The sequence below is a fragment of the Mytilus californianus genome, unplaced genomic scaffold (genome assembly GCF_021869535.1).
Source record: "Mytilus californianus isolate M0D057914Y unplaced genomic scaffold, xbMytCali1.0.p SCAF_3, whole genome shotgun sequence".
NCBI lineage: Eukaryota > Metazoa > Mollusca > Bivalvia > Mytilida > Mytilidae > Mytilus > Mytilus californianus.
This window is the reverse complement of record NW_026262679.1, coordinates 17,335,558-17,357,189: the sequence shown is the minus strand read 5'-3', so window position 1 is coordinate 17,357,189 and position 21,632 is coordinate 17,335,558. Positions and strand designations below refer to the sequence as shown.

Sequence of the window (21,632 nt, the reverse complement as noted above, 5' to 3'; positions counted from 1 at the left end):
CAGAAAATGCTTATTCATCCATATCAAACTTTAGTTAAGTTCATTGCTTAAATTGTAGAAGTTTAGATATTTTATTAACATGAATTACAAAACTGATTATTTTATTTAATAAATATTGTAATTAAATGGATCAGTGCAACAATTTAGCTGACGTGTAGGAGTATTATTGGTCACTTTTTAAAACGTGCATTTACTAAATGGTCACATGCATGTGATTTTGGTGAATTATATTCAGGTATGATAAGAATTATACCCATTTGTAATCATCTAACTATTATCACCAAAATTGTTTTAAGTATAAAATATCAATATTGAAACAAACGAAAAGTTCAAGTCAGGTGATGAAACATAATAACTTCTTTAAATCATACTTGTCGTTTGTATTCATTAGGTAACTTGTCTCGGAAACCTCCCGATAAAATTGACTAAACATATCTTTCATTTTGTAGTCTGATATTGGAGGAAATTCAATTTTAAGGAATAAATGGACAAGTTATCAAAAAGCCAGACTCCAGTGTTTCACTGAAGGAAATTCGCCAGTTTATTTTGATGACATACGTATGTATACTACATCATATTAACAAGGTTTGTCTCTCGTGCTGTGTTTTTACCTGATTGGAACTATTGCTAAATTTAATATGGAACACCAAGTCTTACTCAATGACATTATGCTTTTTCAATTCAGAAATTAGCACTCTTAGCAAGCTGCAAATTTATTGATATGACAAATCATTTAAATAGTAAATTTTTAAAGATATACACATTTTGTGGTTTAAATGTTATTTTTGGCAAATCAATGAAAAATTGTATCTTTTCTATATTATTTCAGAGGACATTGTTGAAAAAGATGGCGTTATCTATGGCCTGTTCACGACAAGGCAAGTAAAGATTAGCAAGCGTAATGTTACCCTTGATAAAACTCATCAACGATATCGGGTTCTAGGAGAGTAAACTCACCAGTGGCGCTCAACTAAAAATAGTAAAAGTGCAATCAATAACGAAAATGGAAAACTTATAGACAATCCAAAACAATAATAAATCTTTGTCTTTTAAAAGAATGGATCGCAATGATATGCAGTTCTTGTTAAATAAAAGAAGAATGTGTCTGAGGACACGAATGTCCCCGCTCAAGCTTTGTAATTTCCCAAGTTTCAAAGGGGCATAACTCTAGAACGGTAATGACTCACTGCCCAAATTCGAACTCTGTCAGCGTGTTGTGTTACTTAGCAATGTGAATGAGTTTCATAAATTTGCATGAGGCAAACTTAAGAAAGAGTGCGGGAACGAAATAAAATACAATTTCCCAAGTTATAAAGGGCACAACTCAAAAAGGGCAAGCGATTTACTGCCCAAATTCGACGTCCCTATGCGAGTTTTGGTTCTTAACATTGTGTATTAGTTTCATAAAATTTGCATGAGGCAAACTTAAGTAAGAGTGCGGACACGAAAAAAATTGCAATTCTCCAAGGTATAAAATGGCATAACTATAAAACGGTAAGCGACTCACTGCCTAAATTCGAACTCTGTCTGCCAGTTCTGGTTCTCAGCATTGTGTATGAGTTGCATACAATTTGCATTAGGCAAACTTAAACTTGAGTACAGAAACGAAAATCGGACGGACTGAAGGACAGAAGGACGATGGTCAAGGGTAACACTTAATACCCCAGTCGCCTACGGCGAGGGCATAACACACAAAACAATAACTTTATCAGAGCACGAAACCAATCCAATTAAAAGAAGTACTTACTATGTTATATATAGTTAGAATGTTTAAACTGTCAATCCTTTCCATCAACAAGCGTCTCGACTATATATTTTAGACGCACAAAAAGTATTATATTCATATCTCATTTTATTTCAAACTCAGGAGTTGTTTTCAACTTTCAGAAAAAGATTTTGTTGTTTCCTATCTTTCTCTTTATCAATGAATATCAACAATTGATAAACATTTGTTAAACCAATAGCCGACCGAATGAATACTTTGATTGGTAGCAGCGACTGTATATGCAACTATTCCGTGATGATGACTTAAATCTAGATAAAATAAATATATGCAATATGCAAATATACATGCATTTCTAGTAATATTAAGTAAAGGGGTTAAAGGCCGTAATTATTTCTGCAAGTATGTTGTAAATACTTGTTACCTTTTTAGAATCAAGTCACCAGTCTCCGTTATTTGTGCCTTTAACACCCTTGACATTGAAGCTATATTTAATGGGCCATTTAAGACCCAGGTTACACCAAATTCATTTTGGACAGAGGCCAAAAATATACCACAACCAAGACCTGGTAGGGTAAGTTTGTTTTCAATGTTTATTTTTACGGTAATTTTACAATATTGCTTGACATTTTGAGTAATTGAATGAACTAAATGATCATGAGCATTGACCTCAAGTTGAGACATAAACGTAGTATAATACTGATCTATCAAACGGTTATGCTGATCGTTACAAAAGCGTTAGCACAGAAACTATCAACGCACCGACAAAAAAAAGTAGACGAAAATAAATGACATATGGCAAGGAAATCATAATAGGAAAAGTAAGCTCTGTTACATCATATTAACTAGGGGATATATACTCCATGTCCCGGAGAGGCTGGTATGTTTTGGTATGTCAATTGAGAAGCTGAAATCATACCTTTCTTTAAACGTCAACTATTTCTAGCATAAACTTGATAAATACAAGATATTATATTTAGACAGATAAAAAAACCCATGTTTGGGGTCATGGTATGGTTCAACTTAAAATGGCAAGGAAATGATTTAAAACTAATAATATCACATTTCAAAATGAATGTCTGAAAGCCTTTTTAATATATTTGAACACAACTAATTTTTTACTTTTATATAAGTATATCCGTAAGATGAAATGCACTATGACATAAGCAATCACGCCTCTTCTGTGTGTATCGATGATCATTATTAATATAATGAACTGAAAACTATTTTGGTCTTTCGTCGGAAACCGTGAACTTTTGATCTCTAAGCCACACGAGAATGACGTATGTTGTAACAAATCGGCTAAAAGAGGAAACCAATTTTGACTAAGAAAAAAGAAAAAGAAAACATGAATACATATTATTTTACATTTTCTAAATTTTACCATCAGATCCACAGCTGACATGTTATAACTATAAATTTAGCAGCCATATCGAATTGTTTGAATCAACAAATGATCGATAACTACAATATAATCGACAATAAAACAACACTCAACTCAAAACGCAGTTTTGATGTGATATTATCCAAATTTGATTCGAAGAAGTAACGTAACAACCTTTAGTTTGAAAGTTTTCAGGTGTATGACGTCATGTTTAGCCATGAAGTTTTCATGTGTATGGTGTCATGTTAAGCCATGAAGTTTATGCGAATTGAGAATAACGTTTCTTCAAGGTATGAAAAACAAACAATCAGTATACATACGGAATAACAGTACTGTAGTTGAAGAGTTGCCGCCGTCAATTTGGATTTGATGGTCGCTAATATCCGGTTTACTGGCTCCGCTACGCGTCGCCAGTAAAACTGCATTTGAAGAAACGTTATACTCAATGACAAAAATAACAAATGTTCAATTTGTTTTTCAGTGTATAAATGATTCTATGGCTCAAAGTGAAGATGTTCTTAACTTCATTGCCAACCATCCGCTAATGTACGAATCTGTTAAGCCTTTGTATGGGAAGCCAATCTTTGTCTTGTATGATCATCTACAGAAATTAGAACTACACAGAAATATGACGGAGATTGTGTTTTATGCAGGCTCAAGTATGTATAAAAAAAGATGCACATTGAAAATGTAAATGAGACAAGGCAGCCATCGGCTTACTAATACAAATGCATTAACAACCCTCAGGTTCTGGAAGATATGTGTTAATTAAAATTGTTTTTTTTTCATTTTCAGCATACACTTTTCGATTAAAAGGTTTTGCAAAATGTACAAGAAAAAGAATTAACAAAAATGAAATAGAATATACTATTCAGCTCTCAAAATCTAGAAAATAATCCGATTACACTAAATTAGCATCTTATTTTAGATATCATGTTAGAACGATGGTTATACCAAGGCAAGTCCGAATACCACGACTGAAGCAAACCAATTTCTATGGGATTGAACAAGAAATCTATGTCCTGCTTTGTAGAAATGATCACCGATATCATTATTATATGTCCCCAGTTCGTTTACAAGTAAAACAACTTGTTTTTTTCTTATTATATAGGTAATGGAAAGGTTTATAAATTATTTTCGACAAACGAAAACACTTACGTGTCAAATATGTACTCACCGTTAGCAAAGAATGAAGCCATCTGGTCTTTAGTCAATTTTGTAAGTTTAATATTTTCAATTATGAATAAAAGCAATATTAGTATACCACTGTTCAATAGTCATAATTTGATTAAGCAATAAATCCGGGTTACAAACTAAAACCGAAGGAAACACATCAACTATAAGAGGAAAAAAACATTAATAAAAATAAACATTATTAAAGAAAGAAAATGGACATTAAAAAAAAGTGTAACAGTAAACACCCTCCAAAAAAACAAAAACAAACAAAACAACAAAAACTGGTTGACACCCAAAAGCAAACATAATATCTCTAATAATAAATTAGGTCACTGTATACACAATATTGTTAGCTCTTAAAAGGAGTTATAATTGTAAAATAGATTCTGAATTACAAATAACAGTGATTCATTGATGACATTTATTAAAAAAAAAGGTGAAACTTCACAGTTATAGTAATTATATGAAAAATATGTATAATGAAAACAAACTATTGTGCAAGATTTCTTCATATTCACACCGAAAACACACGTCGTATGCATCGATATCAGTTTCATGCGTATGTAATCTGCTATAGTTATTGAAAATTATATTACAGGGAGACTTTCTACTAATTGGAACAGACTATTCAGTGCGACAAATAAATGTGATAAACTGTGAACAGTACATAAAGATTGATAACTGTATAAAAGATCCCCATTGTGCCTGGATGGGCACCGTATGTCGTTCCAAAAATTATGTATCTTTAAATCCTGACATGTAAGTAGAAGTAAACTGTAGGGTCAAGTTTCAAACACTCACAAAGAAGCAAATCAAGAAATTGCTCATACCATAGATAGAACTTCACTCGTCTTTTAAACAGCCTTAAGACGAGTGTCGTGGATTAACTTTGAAAAACTAGTAGAACTTTTAGTTAATGTAGGCAAAAGTAGTTTAACGATATTCAAATCTCATAAATCGAGTAAGAAAAGACAAATCAAGGCAAACCCGAGACACCTGTTATTCGTAGTAAAACTTTATGCAAAACCGTTTGTTCTCAAGAAAATTGACTTCGTCTACAGTCGATCGACGTGAACACGACACTGTTTGAAGTTTCTAGGAAATTCAATATTCTTTATAGTAAGTTTTGCATTTTTTTCAAATAGCTTCCTTGTGCATTTAACTGAATGAAGTTTTGTCATATTACTAATATTTTTTAGCAATGGTGTACCTATATATACTTATGACAACTTTAGTTTGACAGATCGCATCCCATATATGTGTAAGCAACCTAATTCATATACGTATGGAATTTCATTTTATTAAAACTAAGCAAAGAGACTTAATTTAAAATCAGAATTTTTAATTATTTAAGTATGCCAAAAAGCTAAGACACATAGTTTACCGATGTTCAAATTCTCGTCAATTAATTAATGTTTAATGTACATAAATACATAAATTCATCAATCAGAACGGAAAAACAATTCAACCAGTGATATGCTCCAAAAGAATTATTTTGAAAATGATTTCATGAAGAATGAAAACGAATTGATATATTCTGTTCAAGTCTCACCAACAGTGTGGAAAAAAATCATCTTCACTGTTCCTTTGACAGTGTTTGTTCAAATAATGGCAAAAGTGCATACTGCAAACACATTGAATCTATAATTTAACTAGCTTGAAATAAACCGTTTGTCTTTTTAATATGTAGGGTATACAATAGGTCGAATAGTTAAGATATATAAAGCGGTAACCTTTTATTGCTGACTATATATTATAGTTTTTGCTCATTGAGGAAGGCCGTATGGTGACCTATGGTTGCTAATAGCAACGTCATTTGATCTCAGATGAATAGTTGTGTCATTGGCAATCATATCACGTCTCCTTATCTTTATATTTAAGTATATTCAATAGAAGATAATAAGAGGCGATACCATAGCGACAAAGGTTACAATATCTATCAATACTCGTATGATATATTTGTGAATATTGAGTGCAATTATTTGATTTGTAGATCTTCCTGAAATTCCAAAATGGTTACGTGTTATCAATACGTTTGAAACGAAACTTTTGATTGAATGGATGTTTAGATTCAGCGGAGACAATTCACAGATCTTTGTACTAGAATTCAGAAAGTATGATGAAATACAATGGGCAAGTGTTCCAGTAAATGAAACAGATATGCAAAGTGATTTACAAAGTTTCGAACTGACTGGGCTAAATAAGAGTCAAATATATAACATACGAATGTGCACAGAGAACTCGTTTGGAAGAAGTCAACCCACAAAAATACTTACTGTATCAACAGGTTATTTCAATGACGATATAGTTGAAGGTTTGTACTTAAAGGTGTGATAAAAAGTAAAATAACAAAAATACCGAACTCCAAGGAAAATTCAAACATATAGCAATACAGGACACATTCATTTAGATATGTTTCCATTGAAATAACTTACTATCAAACTTAGTGATACAAACAGAAGCCTGGAGGATTATGTAAAACTCATCCGACTATTTTTGGTATGAACTTTGGCAAAACAGTATGCATTTTGCTTTTATCTATTTAATATGGATTATCTTAAAAATGGAAATTTTCTCCAAAAGGGCAAACATGTCCAAACCCTCATTTAGTACTCGTTAATTTGCTAAATGACACAACCAGTAATTATTCGACTCTGTAATAGGACGGAATAAAAACGAATCAAATGTGTTAAAGAAATATCCCTTTGGGTATCGAGCGTACTTGAAAATCTAAATCCAAGAAATATTATCGTTCATACTGAAATCTGTATGACATATTCATGATACTGAAATTTTTGTTACAGAAAAAAACATCGTGTATATTGAAATCAGTGTCCTACTTTCAAATTGACCCATCAGCTATAAAATGTCCACCAACTCATTATGGCATCAATAAAAGTAGAAATGATATAGATCCGTTTTGACTGACTATTTCTATCATAGTAATATTTAGTGCTCTCTGGAGGGGTTACTACATTTGACATACCCTTTGTACTGATACAAATTAAAAAACAATTGGCAACTGAACAAAACTAAAGATGTATGAATACAAAAGGGATTGTAAAAAGATTTTCTGCCGTGCACTTACGATTTATATTCAGACAGTCAGTGTTGCTTCATTAAGTGTTGAGATGAGATACATTTTGTAACTATAATGACTGACTAGAATATAAAGTTAAACTTTATACTTTTATTGTTATCAAAGCTGTTGTTTAGTTTGACAACAGTTTAAGAGTAATCGAAAGAAAAAGCCGAACAAATGGTTACTATTATTCACCAAAGTTTGAAATCAATTGCCGCAGCTGATTCCACAGTTAAACAATCATTTATAAATTAGAAACACTCCATCCATTCCTTGATATATAATTTTGTATTGTTTATCTTAATTATAGGTCTTCCAGATAGACCTTCATGGTTACGTGTCACAAAAGTGTGGAAGACAAAGTTACAAATTGAATGGAAGCCTGGAATACACGACGGAACCTATCAAGTATTTGTTTTGAAATATGCAACGAATGTAGAAATCCAATGGACATCAGTAAAAATAAACCAACTGAACATGTCGACCAATCCACAAAATATTACACTAACAGGTCTGACTGAATGTCAAATATATACATTGCACATGTATGCAGAAAATGATGTCGGCAAAAGTAAACCTACAGAAAATATCACTGCTTCAACAGATTGTTCAGGTAAGTTTAAGGAAAGGTGTGTAGTACAGCATACTATACCTTTGGAAGTCCTTGTCAAAGAACTATTTCTTTTAGTAAAAATATCAAAATAGTCAACTTTTTTGTAGAAAGTTGAAAACTGTTATTCAGTTAATTCATAATTTTCATTAGTTCAACCGACAACTATATACCTACACTAAAAAATATGTTTCTCTAATAAATATTCAATTGCATTTTAAATGATACAATTATTTAAACTTTAGGTCCACCAGTAAAACTACAAAATGTAAGAGTTATACAAATATCCAAAACAAAGTGTTTGATTGCATGGATCCAAGAATTTAGAACTGAACAAAATTTAACGTTCATATTGAAATTCGTGAGGAATGATCACCCCGAGTGGCAATTACTTAAAATAAACCAAACTGATACGAACAATGAAATACAAACTTTTGAACTGACAAATCTGAATGAATGTGAGAAATATACGATACAAATGTCTGCAGAAAACTACAAAGGCGAAGGTCCACCTACAGAAAATATCACTGTCACAACAGACTGTTCACACACAGGTGCTAGTGAAGGTTTGTAGTTTGAAATGTATTATAATATTCAAATCAGTAACAAACAAGTACAAATCTGCTGCATTTTAATTTTAATTGAAATGTTTCGTGTGTTGTACATTTTATAAGTATTTTGGTTATTCAATAAAAAAGTGTAGTATCTAACTTAAAGTGGAAATGTACAAATTAAGTAATGAGAAATTTCGACAATGATTTAATTTATTTATAAGATTAAGTATATGAATTTAATTTTCTATTTTGTAGCGGTTTTTCACTTTTTAGGATTTAACCTATTGTGTTTATTCTATAATATAAAATGAGTAATTAATGAATCACATTTTCATTATTTACTAAATAAATCAAAATGAAAATTTAAGTTCAAACAAAATGTAAAAAAATCATTTGTCGCCTCATGAATATTGATATCGATTCAACCTGTCGAATACATATACGGCATACAAGACATTTATTTATTAGTTTTGGTAATTTTTAGAAATCCTTTTTAAAAAAACTATCTGTCATGTTTTCGTTGCAGTTGTACTATTTCATGAGCTAAGACGCTGAAAATGGTTTTGTTATTAACAAGTACCATACTGGTAGCTTCCGACCATATAGTTTTTCTATTATTAGAATTAAGTATTTATCATATTTATCCTTAAAAACAAACTCACGTAAAAAGGTTTTACTTTGTACATTCGGCGTCTTATGAAATTTTACCAAAAATTTAACTGGGTAACAGATAGCTAGCTGTATAGTCAACAACAGAGTGTGCACATGATTTATATAAATTTATAATGCGCAGTATAGATGATGTACGCATTCCGCATATCCAGGATTTGACCGAATTTCGTGACATTTTTTTTTATAAATAACAATAACAATAATGTAATCGGTGCAAGAATGTTTAAACATATCATTAAAAATAAGACATACATAACAGTTTTTGTATATATACAACTTTCAATATTGCACCTTTTTGATACAAATGACTCAAGTTAACATGATTTGTATTAGACATGTTAGATATATGTTAACTGTTGACAATTGAAAGCCAAGAGTCAAAAGTTGAGACATTCAGATAAGGGATCATCTCAAAAGTATGAATACAGTTATCTATTTACTCGGTGAACAATAGCTGTCTAAAATTGATATCATTAAATATAAAACAATTATGGGTAAGTCTTTCCACCTTCTCTAACACGATAATTGGATGATTGGTTGGTTTGTTGGTAAATCAGTTAATAAAATGTTTGTAGAACACCAAGTGATAATTCTTGATACCGATAGTTGGTTGGTATGGATAGTTTGAAGATAGGTTACTAGTAGTTGATTATTTGAAATTTAGCAATATGTCAATTTTGCCGAACTTTCACATTTATCAATCTATTGATAAGCTAGTTGGCTTGGTTTATTGATTTATTGATTGGTTGATTAAACGTAAATGAAGGCCTTTTTCATATTGATTGATTGATTAATTGATTGTTTGAGAGACGTTTAGTGACGAATATTTTTCAGAGAATGTTAAAAGTTTTTCCCTTGATACAAATTATGAGTCAGCGAGGGGACTTTTTTCCCGATAAAATACACATGTTTGGTCTGTAGGACAGTTACGGGCATAATCCCCCTCCAACACCTCTCCCTTTTAAAAACACAATCTTCAATGTTACCTTATAAATTTCAATTTGGACATGCAAGAGTTTAACATCCCCTACAAAATAATTTCGCTGTATCTTTCTAAATAAATTTAATTTTCTATCAAGGGAACCCTGGAATTATTTTTTTTTATTTATTTGTCGTGTGTGCATTTTGTTTTAATTAATTGGGAGATCGGACCCGAATCGTAAAAAAGATGCGCATTTACCAAGGGGACATTCAAAACTCATAAGTCGATGAAAAATTGATAACGCCATGGCAAAAATTCGAGAGAAAAAACGACGAAAAGACGAACAAATAAAAAAAAAACCCACTACATAGAAAACTAGAAACTGGTCACCTTGCACCCTCCAAAAACCATGGAATGAACGAAGGTAATCCAGAAGGGTAAGCTGCTCCACGTGTGGCACCCCAACATGTGACTCATGCAAGTATTAGTATGGTGATTATTTTTATTCGGTGATGTCAAAAAAAAAAACGTGAAAAATGGAACGGAACATACTAACTGTCATCTGTGAGACAGATATCACAAAACTTTTGTTAAATTTTGTTGTATGCTTCTTACTATATTTGAATCCGAATTACCTTGTATTTCTTTTTTCGTTTGTTCCTAGAGGACCGGTCCCGTGGTGTTCATTTTTTGCACTCCTAAAATTCCTTTATTGTACACCTTGCTGTTCAACAATATACTTGATGTTTAGCATTTAAACAAGTATCCCTGTTACATTGATTACTAAATATCCAGGGGAATATTTAGCTAGCTGTAATTAATATCATTATTGTTCTAATATTTACTTTCTATATATTACTCTACAAATCTCTGATACTACTATCTGTCAATATATTTATTCTTAAGCTATGTATACGTATAAGGAAATTATTGTAAAACCCGTTATCGGTTCTTTTCTTTATGCAACTTGCACTAATGTAGTCGAATGAGTAAACTGTGAAGGACCGCGTAGTAAATATAAATGTGGTTTCTACTATATTTGATGTATATTTGATTTATTGTTAAACAAGGTTTTGGCAGTTTGGATATTGATAAAAACGGTAAATTACTGTACTATGAAATGTTGGTTTCCTTGAACATTTTGGCCTATCTTTTTATTTGCAGATTTGATCCAAATTAAATGACCCATGACCTTCACCTGTTAATTCTTGTAAACAAACAATCTACAATCGTCAATTATGCTTAAAATCTGTCGTACAATTATGTAACACTACGCACACATAAATGTGCATACAAGCGGTCCCGTGAATTTTATCGAAGAGGGGAAGTAATTTCATATAAATAATGTGCTATTTGTCCCTGCACACGTCACCAATGAATAAATTGATCTATATGCAATATGCGTCTCTTGACGTTATGCAAACTTTCAATCAATAACCTAATCAATTAATCAACCAGGTCAACCAACCAAAGCTATAAAAAAATCAATCGATCAATGAATGTGAAATTCGTCAAACTTGACATTATGCATAATTTCAATCAATCAATCGACCTACCAAATAACCATCTAAACCATACAATCTACCAATTGATATAAATAACGTGTCACTCATTTTATTAATTCACCAACCAACTAACAAATAATCAATTCATGTCAGAAAAGGTGGAAAGACCTTCACTTACAACTGTTTGCTTAAACATTGTTTTGTATTGATTTGCAGCAATGTAAGAAAAGCTTTTGTTTAGATTAAATCAACAACTAGAGTCATTTTTTTAGATGACTCCTTTTTTAATGGGTCAACCCTCGACATTCTATTGTCAGCTGGCATATTCACGTCACGTTAATGTTTTATACATACAACTGTTAAATATAAATTATTATCATACATGTATTACAGTTACTGAAATATCTTATAAAATTAGTCTTAATAAATTACATTTAATATTTAATTTGCCTTAGCTGAGTTGTTATTTATTGTAAGAAATAACAAAATATTGATTTTTAACAAGAACGTTACTGAGCTTTTAAACCCAGTAATGTTTTGAAGTAAAAAACTACAAACAAGAAAATCAAAATCATATGTTTGTGCTGAATATATTATAAGTGCTAGTTCGAAATGAAAAAGAAAGGACACCGAAGTCATATGTAGTTGTTGAATATACATACAACACACTCCCTTTATATACAATTATTGGTCGATAGAAAGCAATGCATTGATCTATCATTTTTTAATCAATCTTAAAATGTATTGTTTTAGATACCAACCAATACGTATTCTTTCTGATTGCAAGTTTTATAATCTTGATGGTAGTAATACTAGTATTAGTAGTATACAACAAGAGAAAATATATACACAGGAAGATACAAAGATATGGTACGATTCAAAAATGTTAATTAATCGTTGTTACAATTTAATGCTAGATTTGAATGCAGTGAATCAAAGTAAATTAATCAATGCTTTTCATAAGTCGTCTATTAAATCAAATATAAATAGATTAATTTAAATGAAAATATTAATAAAAGGGTAAAATTTCTTTCTAGATGTAGTTTCTACACTTGCGTGTTAAACGTAGTTATATTACAAAAGTGATTTCCAATAGAAATAAGTATCAATGAAAACTTATAATCAGCTATCGTCTGACACAAGACTATACATTTTAACCCGGAGGTGAATATTTTTCTATCACAATATGTGATTTGGTGTGGAAAAGCCTTCAGTTTGTCGCTAAACAACTGTTTTTAATTGACAATGGTTGGTCTGATGAGTAAAAGAAAGTCGGTAGATACCAAATGGTATTCAACTTTATAAGTCGAAGACAAACTGACAACGCCATGGCGAAAACGATAAAAAGACAAACGCAACCAATTGTCTTCAAAACGCAACATAGAAACTCAAGACTGATCAAGATGAATTCCAACAAAAAAAAAGGTAATTTTTTTACAATTTTTTGCATTTTTTGCCTATGATCTTGAAAACTATAATAGGTAAATAGAAACTTTGAAAAGGAAAAATTATCAACAAGATACGATCTACAAATATGTCAATATTACTGAAATTGTCAGTTAACTCTAAACAGAGTTGTTCCCCTTTAATGCTGATTTTTTACTAACAAAAATGGCCATGGTTGAAGATGCAGGTGAGTGACACAGGCTCTTTATAGCCTCTAGTTTCTCATAGAAATTAAGAGACCCAAATATGACGAGATCGTCAACGAATCTGGTATTGAAAACTAAAAACACATAGAAGGAAAAGACTATCAAACTTGCAATTTTATCCTGTAAATTAGGTAAACTCAGCATAAAAAGACCATACCTTATTTTTTGGCATAGAATTCTGTAAAGATGTTTTAGATTTGATAATGGAAGTTATATGAAACAAAATGATTATTTGTAAGAAGTTAAGGATTTGGATTTGCAAAGAACTTTGCTTTTAAATTGCGTGTGTTTAAGTTTTATACACTCAGACTTTTATAGTTTTAAAAGAAAACTTTAAGCAATTAAAAAACAGTCGTTTAGCGACAAACTGAAGGCTTTTCCACACCAAATCACATATTGTGATAGAAAAATATTCACCTCCGGGTTAAAATGTATATTCTAGTGTCAGATGATAGCTCAATTTACGCTGATTCAAATAATATATCGTTTCTTTATACTTTTGCTAAAAATTGAGAGATAAGTGGGTACTTCTGGTTTACACAATTTCACTTCAAGTTTAATTTGAACGTTACACTTAAAACGTGAATATACAGATGACGAACCTGACAAAATTCCAAGCTTATATATATTTATAAAAGGGTGGTTGAATGAAGTTAAAAGAGCAAATGAATCAGACACATACGACAGGAGGTTTGTGCCCTAAAAATTCCTGTAATGGTTATAATGCTGCAAATAGAAATCATTGCCTTCACGAAATAATATGAGTTTGCTTAAATCAATCACGATACGGTTGAGACAACGGAAAATGTTTTTCTTTTATATATTTTTATACACTACGCTTTACTCGTAGATATTAAGAAAACATCCAGTTGTTCTTTGACCATCAACGAATGCAGTGATGCAAACAGTGAAGACAGAGAAGAAGACAAAATACGCTTCGACAATGAGACACAAGGTTGGTGTGATAAGTAAAGGAAAGTCGGTAGATACCAAATGGTATTCAACTTGATAAGTCGAAGACAAACTGACAAAGCCATGGCGAAAACGATAAAAAGACAAACGCAATCAATTGTCTTCAAAACGCAACATAGAAACTTAAGACTGATCAAGATGAATTCCAACAAAAAAAAGGTCTCAAGTTCTCCGGAATGGTTAGCAGATCCTGCTTCACATGTAAAATAGAAAATAGAAAGACTTATAATTCAGTTTGGTATTGGAAACTATATTGTTCATCTGATTCAGTGTGTCTATCAGGTATAAAACGCAAAGTCTTAACATGGTATTTTGTTCTATAAATTCTGCACAGATATTCTAGAATTAGTTGCGGGTTACAATAGACAAGAATGTCCTACATTCAGATGTATTAAACGAACAGGGAACATTGTGTTTACCTTGCTTTTGTTGTAGATAGATTTCAATTTTTAGAGGTTAAAATAAAAATGCAAAAGTTCTATAAATTAAACGAGTCATGTAGATTAAAATTTTAGGAAAAAAGTACAGTTAAGATTCCCCCCCCTCTTACAGTAAATTCCTACACTTTAAAACAAACTACGAAAATATTAGAAGAAAGGCAACCAACGTGAATATCAACATGATAATCTTGAAGATAATCAAACGAACCTGTAGAAATATGACCTGAGGTTTTTGCCCTACACATATCTGTAATTCGGGCGATTAAAACATCTACTTTTATGAACATATACCAATTTGTTAAAACAAATGACGTAATGTGGGAACAAACTAAAAATTTATTACTAGGTTACACTAATATACAATTATCTTTATCCGTAGAGATGAATACAAAAAGCAGTTGTTCTGAGGAAAATAAGGAAATTGTTGAACAAAACAGTGAACACAGAAGAACATGTGATGAACAGGGGACAAAAAGTATCGACCAAACAACCAACAACCATGACAATGTGGCATATGAGGATGATAAAAATAAAATATGAAAAAAAACTCAAAATTAATATGCGATATTGAAGACTCTCAAGCTTATATTTTTCATCTTTGAAATCAGATAACTACCACTATGTCGATATATTTGCTGGTGAACTGAAAGTAGCTAGGTACTTCGGTTTAAAAAATACGAATACCGTGTATCGGGTATTTTTCGTGTGTGTCTAATTTTTGCTTGTTCGCGGCAGTTATAGAAAAGGCGAAAATTTGACCCCGCGTAAATTTCACTGCATATTCACAGATTTATTATTATTTGAAAGTTTCATTCATTATACTGTTGATTATCGAGTCTTTTGTGTTGTTCGGTAGATCACAATAAAGAGTATACTTAATTAAGATCTCTGTTTATACAGGGACAGTCTATACTAACGGGACTCGTCTCTATTGATTTTAGTTAAATAACTACGCCTCCCGTGTAAAGCAACCACCCAACAATAAAATTAGTTTCGTATCTCTGATATACGAAGCTAGTAGATATTTTCGTATTATAATTTAGTTTTTTTTTTAAATCATTCAAATCTGATTAATATATAACCATTTACCATGACAAAAAATATAAGATTTTAAAAGAATGTTAAATTAATAAAATTGAGAAATCTCGTTTTGAAGAACACTCCAGCCGTGCAAAAGGGGGTACACATTGAACAAGATGGCGGCAACTCTAATTTTACTAACAAAATACCTGAAAGTTCAAAGGGCTATATTTTAAAAACTATCAAAGAAATCTTTTCAAAAACATCATTTTGCAATGACAAAATGTATAAAATTTTATAAAAATGTTATTTCATTAAACTTGATCACATTGTTGTGAAGAATACTTCGAAAAAGTGAAATGATTTGCTATGAAGTCACGTGACATCAGCCACGGCACATTTATGTCTGCATATGTGTATAGACATGGTTATAAGTGACCAGTCCCGTTAGTATAGACTGTCCCTGGTTTATATAATAATTAAAATGACTAATCATATATGGTACACCTTTTGACAACACAGCAATCAGTGAAAGATTAAAAGATGTGAATTAGCGACGATCTATTTATTGGTGTCATAACACGAACATTTTGAATCTGTTGTAAAATTAAAATAAAAATAAATCACATTTACACGGATATTTGTTTACCTGTAATGATCAATAGCTTCAATTTTTTAGCACGCCCCATGGTCTGTACCTATTCTATGTTCGATGAAAGTTCACTGAATTATGTGTGTTTTTGTTTGTAGTACCCATATGTATTTGCAATAGATTACCTGTCAGTCAATCAAGTTTATGTTGTTTACATTTTTAATAATACGATACAGTTATTTTTTCGCGTGTTTTTTCCCATTCAGCTAAAATTATACACAGTGAAAATTTAACCTGCCCATTTTGTCATTAAATCACGAAAAAAGCCGACGCGAAAAAAATCCGATATACGGTATTGTGTTATTGAAATATGCTGAATCGAAGATACGAGAATTATAATTGTGTACACTCGTTTCGTCTACAAATGACTCACTATTGACGGTCGAATCAAAAGAGTTGGAAGCCCAAATCAAACACGAAGTTGAAAAGCATTAAAATATTCCATACAAATGTGGCAAATAATGCTAGGGCAATCTTTACCTGGGGGTAGAACAATCTTAGTGTTTTGAATAATGCAACATTTTATAAACAGTAAATATACAGAAAAATTAACATATCAATGACATTTCATGTCAAAACAAATGTGCTGACTACTGGTCTGGTGATACCCTCGGGGACGAAATATCAACCAGCAGTGGCATCGACCCCAGTGGTGGTAAAAACGCATTAAGATGCCAAACTTTGAACAATTATACTGATAAAACTTAGAAAATCATTTCAAATTAAGAAATGTATCGCTCTTAACAAATTGTATATATAAAGGCAATAGTATACCGGTGTTCAAAAGTCATAAATCGATTGAGAGAAAACAAATCCGGATTACAAACTAAAACCGATGGAAACACATCAACTATAAGATGAAAACAAATGAACAACAGGAACACTGAAGTGCAACAAAAACAAACGCCAACATACATAGAAACGAACTATTTGATAACAACTGCCACATTCCTGACTTGGTATGTCTGCAATGACCTAATGGTATCAGTACAAATGTGTTATACATTTGTCCGGGTAATTTATCAATGCTCTTCAACTTTGTACTTGTTTGGCTTTATAACTATTTTGATATGAGCGTCACTGGTGAGTCTTAAGTAGACGAAACGCGCGTCTGGCGTATTAAATTATAATCCTGGTACCTTTGATAACTATTATGTCAGTTGCTAGACATTATGCATATCATGACCTACTAAAACTACGGAAATTATAAAAAATTTATCGTTGGCATTCAAAAAAGATTTAAGTAATTATGTTTCTTATGAAAAGTACTGTAAAGATTGTCTAAGTCTTTTCTGTCTGAAGATTTAAGGTATCAACGTGATTTTACAGTTTGACTTTATGTTTATTTAATTTGTTTGTTACTTTTTGGTATTATTATTAATTAAAAGAAATTAATCAAAGAAACAAAAATTCATTATCACACAAACTTATAAAGTTTTTCTCTTTAGAAATTGGACCATATGAAATAATTCTGATTTTTTGAATCAGCTATTGTTGTTTTCTTTTCTTCAAAGGTTTAAATACATATATTTTACAAGAATAAATAAGCTAGTTAATAATAAATATTATAATCTAGATAACATTTTTATGTATTCTGACATAAGTTTTAATAAATTACTGAGTTCTTAAATTCTACGACTGATATTGATGAAGTTTTTGTCTATTGGTTACTATGGAAATTTCGTACTTTGTGTTGCTCAACATTTCCGGAATTATTGTTTTAAATCTGAATTGATTTTAAATTTTCTTATCTTTACAATATAATTCTTGACGGACCTCGAGCAGCACCAAACGCTTGAACCCAATTAAACAGTTGCTACAACCAAGTAATCTTAATATACCGAAGCAGGATCACGTCAAAGTAGATAACTGTCTTCTTTGTGGTTAAGCTAGGGCTGATAATGATAGCTATGCCAATAATTTTAATGGTTTGAACATGCTATTTTTAAGAAAACTGCTAACCTTGTGTGATGATTAAGCCGACATTTTCAAAAGGGAACATATTTTAATAATCAATCAAAAAGGCAATATAACAAACCCCAGAAATGATAACAAACTAAACTATAGTATTATTATTTTAATTATTGTCATTTTGTCTAGATGCTTACACTAGTAAACCAATTTTGATCTGAACTGCTCTTGTTTCAGTCTATTTTCAGACTTGACTACTGCGGTTAATTCAGTACTGTTCAGATATTTTGCTTGCAGTCAATAAAAATCTGTTCAGTCTTTGTTCAGACAGTTAGGTAGCTTCTATTTACCTGTACACATCAACATTATACAGATTTGTCTGAAATGATATTGAGCACTACTGAATTGACTGCAAGTGAACTGTCTGAACAGTACTGAAATAACCGCAGTGGATAAGTCTGAAAATATACTGAAAAGCTGAATATGACTAAACAATTAATTGTTTAGACATTTCAGATCATGTTAAGATCAAAATGACCGTTTCAAACTAAAATTCTTTCACTAGTGTTAACAAAGTCATTATGATTTTAATCAAAATCATGTATGATATACACAATTAATTTCCTTTGTTTTAATATTACGTTCATCGAAATGCTAAAACCTACTTGTCTGCAATAGACATATACACCATGTTGTGATAATATACTTAGATGTTGGCAGATCTTTCACATACTTTGTTTAGTTTTTTCACAACTGTTTTACAGGCGATGTCTGTTGTGGACGACTATATAAGTTACTGTTTCATTGGCGTATACACTGCATGTCCCTTAGTGAAACGTAGAATAAGAAAACATTCTGGGGCATATTCAAAGGATTAGAAGTCGAAGGATCATACAAAACTTTGATCAAAAGCACTCACCTATAGTGATTTCGGCACTGATTATGAGGCATGATTAAATATTGACAAATCATATAACTACCTCACTTTTTTTTACTTACATCCAAATGACCATATTCATGTATCTAAAATATTAAAACAACACTCTATAAATGTCAAATGTCCGAATTTCATTAATTTACTATTTTTGTTGATACCTTTTTCCGTAAGACTTCAACAGTAAATCTGTAAAAAGAATGTTTGAAATCAAATATTTTTCTATCAAAACGTTTTCAAAGAAAGAATAATTTATTTATCACTACAAAATAAAATAGGTTTTATTTTGTAGTGACAAATGAATTGTAATTATTCGGCACTATGGCTACTTTATAGAATTAGTATTAGTTGTATTATAATTACATCATAGAATTTCGAAGTTATGAAAATTGCAACCCTTAAATGTCAACTGTTAAACAGCGTAGACCAAACATCTGGCACCTGTCCTTGCTTCTAATATGAATAGTCTTGTATTTACAATCTTCATAAAATTCTAATAATTACATCAATAATAAATTTACAGAAATTGACAAGCCTGTCACCAAAATAAACAAATCTGGCACGCGTACATGGAGAAAGTGAATGTTTTGATAAGATTCTTGTAAATCCGTTTCATACGATGTATACATACATGTACCTTTATATTATATGGTTTTGTTTTGATAAATAATACATATCAAGGAGATGATATTTTTTTTGGGTATTTTTTGTATTTTTCATGATGAAACATGTGAAATTACATTGTACAGTTATAGACACAAATTATAAAGATAAGGTAGCACTTGTAAAATTGATCAAATCATTATGATATATATAGATTATAACATGGCATTTTTCATATCAGACCCCTTATCAGCCCGAGAGCCGACAGGCTCGAAGGATGATTTTGACCATGGGCTGATAAGGGGTCTGATATGAAAAATGACATGTTATGTTCTTTTTATCATATACTTCGGCAGAAGACATACAGACAAGAACTATTGTTAAAAAATGCATTTATTTTATTATTTGTTATGCTTTTTTTAATAATATATTTTCCTGTTTCCTAATATTTGTTTTTTATCCTATTTTGTTATGTTTTTCACTCGAAACGTACCATTGAGAAGTATTTTCCGGAATTTGCAGAGTGACGTCGAAATGCTATTCGATAACGTAACAAAAAGGCAAGCGATAATAACCGGAAGCAGTTGATTCAAACAGGAAGCAGTTGATATAAACCGGAAGCAGTTGATAACGAAAGTCATATCACACGGTTAAGACAATTCTTCAAATTTGATGAACAAATATATGTACAAATTAGTTTTATCAAGGGGTACAATTATACCATTATTTTCTATAAGTATATGATAAAATAAGATATATTACAATCTGTTTAGTTTAAAAAATGCTGCTTCTTACAATTTTATCCCACCATATATTGAGGGAAATATGTTCTTATATCTACATTTGTATATATAGTATTTGAATAGCAACAAAATATAATTTACTGTTAACAAAATTCTCAGACACAACTAAAATTACTTCTGTTTGCTAAAAGGCAAGAAAATGTCATACTTTCTAATCCAGTCTATCATAGATAGCCAGAAATTTTGTACAACATAACATTCCCCAAAAATATGAGAAAAAAAATTCTCTGATTCCTGAACAATAAGTACATCATGTACATAGTTCAGTTTCTTTTAATATACATTTCAATAAAAATGAATTACATGGTAGAATCCTGTTGTTATGCCATTTAAAGATAACGGGAACATGTTAATGTATTAATAACTAAATATAGAATTCTCGCTTTTTTTACACAACAATTTACGACCTTTTTTCGAACTACTCATCAGTGAGTTTTGCTAACTCAATTAAGTCACTACTAATGTTTGTATTTTGAATGATTTGTTTTTAAATTGTCCTTACTTCAAAAGGCTATTAAATTATCTTCCTTTTATAAATACACCAAAATTATTACTCAGAAAGACTAACACAGTATTACAAGAGTTTCCCAAATCCAAGCAAAATCATATACAGAACGGCAAAACTTCAAACTAGTATAGTGGCATACAGCTGCCATCGAATTGACCAGTTGCCCAGATAATTATTACGGCAAATTGATATATTATCACGATAAGTCGACATATTATCTCGATATGTCGACTTAATTATCTCAACCAGTCAACATAATGGAAGCATTGTCTTAAAGCAAACACAACATGTCGACATACTTATCGCGACAAGTCGACAAAAGCTATCTCGGCAACTCGTCTTCAGGTCGAGATGAATGCCAGTAACTGCCCTTATCTTGTTGAGTTGTCGAATTAATAATCACGACCTTGTACTGCAGTTGACAGGGCAAAAATCTTTCCCGCGTTTACAGTCAAGTTCCGAAAGAATTAATAGAGTTCCGAAAGAATTATATTTTTAAACTATCTCAG

General features: G+C 31.1%; 1 protein-coding gene across 3 annotated transcripts in view; it reads left to right on the top strand.

The window, feature by feature from the left end:
* The window catches only part of LOC127734022 (uncharacterized), a 144,937-nt gene that overhangs the window by 28,188 nt on the left and 95,117 nt on the right, over positions 1–21,632 (top strand). Inside the window, exons 9-21 of one of the 3 annotated variants that reach the window (XM_052243570.1) lie at positions 450–558; positions 830–878; positions 2,156–2,297; positions 3,589–3,766; positions 4,219–4,325; positions 4,882–5,042; positions 5,483–5,544; positions 6,277–6,597; positions 7,676–7,978; positions 8,221–8,541; positions 12,382–12,498; positions 14,131–14,235; positions 15,072–17,685. The exons of the other annotated variants lie outside the window; for them this stretch is intronic. Coding sequence (XP_052099530.1) covers positions 450–558; positions 830–878; positions 2,156–2,297; positions 3,589–3,766; positions 4,219–4,325; positions 4,882–5,042; positions 5,483–5,544; positions 6,277–6,597; positions 7,676–7,978; positions 8,221–8,541; positions 12,382–12,498; positions 14,131–14,235; positions 15,072–15,232 — 2,136 coding nt within the window. The 3' untranslated portion in view covers positions 15,233–17,685. Of the gene's footprint in view, positions 1–449; positions 559–829; positions 879–2,155; positions 2,298–3,588; positions 3,767–4,218; positions 4,326–4,881; positions 5,043–5,482; positions 5,545–6,276; positions 6,598–7,675; positions 7,979–8,220; positions 8,542–12,381; positions 12,499–14,130; positions 14,236–15,071; positions 17,686–21,632 lie in introns of those variants that run through there. 3 annotated transcript variants of the gene reach the window in all.